This window comes from Lolium perenne, chromosome 1 (genome assembly GCF_019359855.2).
Source record: "Lolium perenne isolate Kyuss_39 chromosome 1, Kyuss_2.0, whole genome shotgun sequence".
In the NCBI taxonomy this organism is placed as follows: domain Eukaryota; kingdom Viridiplantae; phylum Streptophyta; class Magnoliopsida; order Poales; family Poaceae; genus Lolium; species Lolium perenne.
The window spans coordinates 213,268,193-213,273,048 of record NC_067244.2 but is presented as its reverse complement, the minus strand read 5'-3'; the positions used below and the strand labels follow the sequence as shown (position 1 = coordinate 213,273,048).

The 4,856-nt window shown below is 41.1% G+C and overlaps 1 protein-coding gene across 2 annotated transcripts; it reads right to left on the bottom strand.

Moving 5' to 3' along the window:
* Positions 1–716: 716 nt before the first annotated feature.
* On the bottom strand, positions 717–3,514 carry LOC127323380 (uncharacterized). Of its 2 annotated transcripts, none has more exons than XM_051351539.2 (4): positions 2,599–3,514; positions 2,284–2,522; positions 1,433–2,201; positions 717–1,357 (listed from the first exon to the last, which is right to left on the bottom strand). In XM_051351539.2, the coding sequence occupies exons 3-4, from the start codon at positions 1,766–1,768 to the stop codon at positions 890–892; spliced, it is 804 nt and encodes a 267-aa protein (XP_051207499.1). In that variant the 5' UTR covers positions 1,769–2,201; positions 2,284–2,522; positions 2,599–3,514; the 3' UTR covers positions 717–889. Both variants share the same exon structure in this region; 1 of them encodes a protein (XP_051207499.1).
* Between the last annotated feature and the right edge of the window lie 1,342 nt (positions 3,515–4,856).

Here is a 4,856-nt window from a genome sequence, read left to right as displayed (position 1 = left end):
AAAGAGATTTTTCTTGATAGCTCTTCACACCACAAAAATAAAGTAAGTTCATCATGCTGATTAGGAGTAATTTCATCATCACAATACAAACTTGCAGCACTCATGGGGTTCAAATTATCATTGGAGGAGCATTGAAAATTAAAATGACCCACTCTATGGCAAACTTCACAAATAAAAGGATAGAGGGCACAAACTTTTTTACCAAGATCATCTAGAGCCCTAGCCCACTTTCTAGTTTTTTCATTAATATGATGGATACAATATTCATCTTCTATTTGATTAATTTCACAAGGTCTATGCATTCCACAAAAATTAACATGCTTATAGGAAATAGCAGTCTTAGGAGTTTGAGCATGTTTATTGTAATCATTAACAACAATTTCATTCTTCATGCAAGCCTCTTTAAAAGGTTCATGATACTTACGCTTCGTTTGGATGTTTGATTTGGGAAGCTAGGCATTATATTGGGTTCAATATCCAATATCCAGGATATTGATATTGAGATCAAATACCAATATTTATGTTTGGATGTCTTAGATATTCACTACTCGGACTAGATATTGAGGTCGAATGCCAAATGCTGTTTGGATGATCAAAGTGGTGAATTGCTGTACTACTAGATTTTGAACAGTACCATGTTAGTACATACGCGTAGACTATGTACAACAGCAGAACATGCTACTATTCGTGACAACATAATACCGTGCAAATAAAATATTAATAATAAAACAAACAAAGCGTAATTTTGTCCAAATAGATTGATAGAAACATAATACCACGTTCCATCCTAAACAATAACGAGAAGATAACACCAAGTCCCAACCATACACAATACATAGTCTCATATGCAATATTAAGTTCTTACGATACAAAACGCATTTGATACGAATCAGTCCAGCATCTGCAACCATTCCTTCCTATACTCCAGGGGAAGCTCCATAAGTGCATGGAATAATCGCTCAGTACGGACTAGCTTCCCATAAGCTCTCAGCTTGTCCGTTTTAGAGAAGTCAGGTATGTCTTCTAATGCAGCAAGTATCGTAGAAGGAGGAGTAACCTCGGGCATTGGTAATGGCTCGGTAGACTTGATTGCTTCACTGAAAGACGTCGTCATATTTCCTAGCATGCACAAAATTGCTTCACCTGTACGTGGCCTCTTTGGTGTTGGACCAGGTAAATCAGGGGAGATATTATTGGTTTCTCGATCTGGTGCTACCACCTCAGTCTCAGTGTTATTTGCGGTCTCAGCACCTGTCCTAGCACCATGACCGTTGGCATGGTCCTTTGAGTAAATGGTACATATCTCATTCCAATTGTGGATGACCTTGTTTTTATATATAGCTGCTTTTTCGTTAGCCTGCAAACACCCACAAAGTGAATTTGCATTCCTAAGTTGAAACAAAGTAGAATTAGAAAGTTACATGTCACGTACCTCCACATATCTGTCCCACACTTCATCACTATCAAGCAATAAGACATTCCTTTCCCAATCCCATCCAAACCCACTCTGAGCAAGAATTTTACTAACAATCTCATAGTGCTTGTCAAAAGTTTTGCACCTTGATACGATTTTCTCCTTTGTCACATCCACCCCACACTTCTCGCGAACATTCTTGATAGCATTACGGTACACATGTGACTTCCATCCATTTTGGGCACGATCACCCTTCTCGTGATGCTCAATAAGCGTGTCCAACAAAGCACGGTCCATCTCCGGAGTCCATTGCACGTAATTCCTGCTAAACTTCTTTTTGTTAGCTTCCTCCATGGACCTACATAAGTAAAAAAAAAGTAGGTACACATAATATGTTAACACCAGAAGCTAAAAAAAGTAGGTATACATAATATGTAGTAACGATCACAAAATATCCAAAAGGCACTATCTAATATCCACGTGTTACTTCCGATAGCAAATAGAACACAAAAAAAAACATCAGCTAGCTAGCACACTCATCCTACTACATCTCTAGTTCTGCATCGGCAACAAGGTAATCAGCAAACATGTCATCCGCCAACTGCTTCCTAAAATTCTTCCATGCATTAGTGACCCAAACAGTTCTAATATAACCGGCACCATCTTCAGCCTCAATTGGCTGAGCTGCTAGTTCATTATCCACTTCCTCCAACAATAGGTCATCCATCATGTACTGTCTATCCCTTGTATAGTTGTGCAACACAACACACGCACTAATAATTCGAATCTGCATAAATATTAGTTTAAGTTAGCATTTGTCTTTCATTTTATTGCATGTGCATCTCAAAGATTGTATGGATATATGTTACCTGGTCCTCAATGTTAAAGAAGCTTGGAGAACGTAAGATAGCCCACTTTTTCTTCCACAACCCAAAAGTTCTCTCTACTACATTTCTAGCACGAGAGTGACGCAAGTTATACAACTCCTCCGGTGTTTTTGGTTTTTGTGCACTTGCTGCCCATTCTTTCAAGTGATACCGAGTGGATCTGAATGGAGTAAGAAATCCAGGTCCATTGGTGTAACCAGCATCGGCTAAGTAATATTTTCCTATAGCCAAACAAACAAGTAAGTTAGCCAAGGATAGAAGGAAATACAAACAAATTAGCAAAAGAAAGATTAGTACCAGTAGGAACAACAAATGAATCTTGGCGAGTTGTTCTCATTGCGTCTTTTAGGACTCTTGAGTCAGAAGCCGACCCCTCCCAGCCAGGCAAGGCATACAAAAATTTCATGTTCCAGTCAACTACACCGAGTACATTAGTGGTGATAGCTTGTTTTCTATTTCTGTACCGTCCTTGGTCAGCCACATTAACACAAACATCAATATGGCAACCATCTAATGCTCCAACTGCATTGCCAAACCACTTCCATTTGTAATCGTTGGGAGGTTGAACGGAAGGATCAGGCAGCTTAACGAACTCCCCATGGAGAGATAAAATAGCCGTCAACACAGAAGAAAAGTGGGAACTAATAGTCCATAAAGACCTCTTGTACTGACCTCGCAACAACCTCATTTTCAAACCATGACCAACAACAAGCAAGAACATGGCAACCTTTTCTTCAACGGTCACATACACGCTGTCACGTAAACCACACTTCTCACGCAACATAGCGCACAAATCGTGAAAATTTCTTTTTGTTAGCCGAAGCTGATCATAGCATGCAACTTCGGTCCCATCATACATATCTTTCAACAAATACTTTCTAAGAGTGTGTTTATGCTCATCATCAGTAAAGCTCCCTAAGTCCCTCGGCCCCCTTTGCGTAGTCAGATATGCCATTGCAAGAAGAGCCGATTCAATGTATTGTTTGATCAACACAATCCTTCTCCTCTTTCTTTTTTTGTTTTCCTCCGATATGTAAGAAACCAAATCTAACTCGTCGGACATTTTTCAACTACAATGTAATCAGTTTTATTAGAATGCAATTCAATCTGTCAACTAGATACAATTTTGTGAAGTATCTGCCAGATTCACTAGTACGTTCACAGGCAACATCAAATAGCAGCCTATCAAACAGCAGCCTATAAATTTTGCAAACTATTAAAGAATTTTCTGCGTCATGAAGTCTTTTTCGAAGATCTTCGACAGCGGCGGCATCTGATTCAGCTTTCTTACGAGTTTTTTCGCTTTGCTCTAACTTAAGAGCAAGAGCATCAACACGTTTGTTAGATTCCGAAAGAGTATCTAGCAAAGCAAAGGACAGCAAATGTCACGACAAAATAATGAAGGAGAACCTATTCAATGGAAAGAGGCAAGAAAAGAATACCTTCAAGCCTCTTAGCATGGTCACGGTACCCGATGAATTGGGTACCAAGACGGATAAATTCCTTCATCAAAGGCTGAAAGGGAAAACGGAGGAAGAGAAATCAACATAGGAAGCAAAAGTTCGACAGCAAAAACAAAAATCAAGGGAGAGTCGAAAGTGCTGAAAAGGTCGCAACATAAATGAAAGAAGGACTTACATCATCCATCGAAGGAGTCACAGAACCACCAATCAACAGAGTAGACTCTTTGACCGACTCAACCCTAGCTCTCTTTGGCGAAGAGGCACAGGGGCTTGCAACTGGAGTCGGATGCTCTATATTTTGCTGAGGAGGCGTGGTCTCATCCGCGTCCGGTTGAGCTTCGGAAATAACTAAAGTGAGAGACGTACTCGTTCGAGCAGTCACGTCAATAGGAGGATTTTCGTCCTCGTTGCCACTATAATAATAAGCGACAATATAAGAAACAACATAGGCAAAATATCGGGTGCAAAAAGAAAAAAGCGATAGAAACTTACGAGCTGACAAGGGCATCATCATAAGGGTCGAAAGTTGTCCCTTCTTCGTCGGGAACAGCTTCTTCGGCAGGAGGTTCGCCAGCTTTGGAGGTGCCGGAGTCGGCGACTTCATCCCTTTTTCTTTTGTTCCTTGGAGAAACAGCTGAGGGGAGGGAGTGTGTCGACTCGGTAGCCTCGGATTCAACTTCTCTTTCAGAGGAAGCCGCGGATTTTTGAGAACCCGCAACTTCGCTCTCAGGGCGAGAAGTACCCTGGTTGTCATCGGTGACAACATCCCGTTCTTCGATTTCCCCGCCTTCAGGAAGAGGAGGAAGAGAAGCTAGAACTTGATGATTCTACAAGGACAAGATATGTCGACAAGAAGTTACATAAGAGGTGTCAGCAAAATAGTAATCAACAAAAGGGCAAAAACAGCAGTCGACAAAATTTACCTCGGGGAGGGCGTTGGCACCGCTATACGGCTCCACGCGACAGGTAGATGGAACGGTGTCTTTTTTGCTAAGCGAGGAGATTCTTCGGACAAGCTTCTCCAAGTCCTTTACTTCGAGGTCTTTGGAGAGCCGGTCGACATCTTCCTCGCCAGAATACATCCAAAGGGGG

Bases quoted from the DNA above. Each gene is read 5' to 3' on its own strand.
- LOC127323380 (XM_051351539.2), bottom strand. From the start codon at position 1,768: ATGGAGGAAGCTAACAAAAAGAAGTTTAGCAGGAATTACGTGCAATGG. The intron at 1,358-1,432 runs GTACGTGACATG...GGGTGTTTGCAG, and splicing joins TGTGGGACAGATATGTGGAG to GCTAACGAAAAAGCAGCTAT.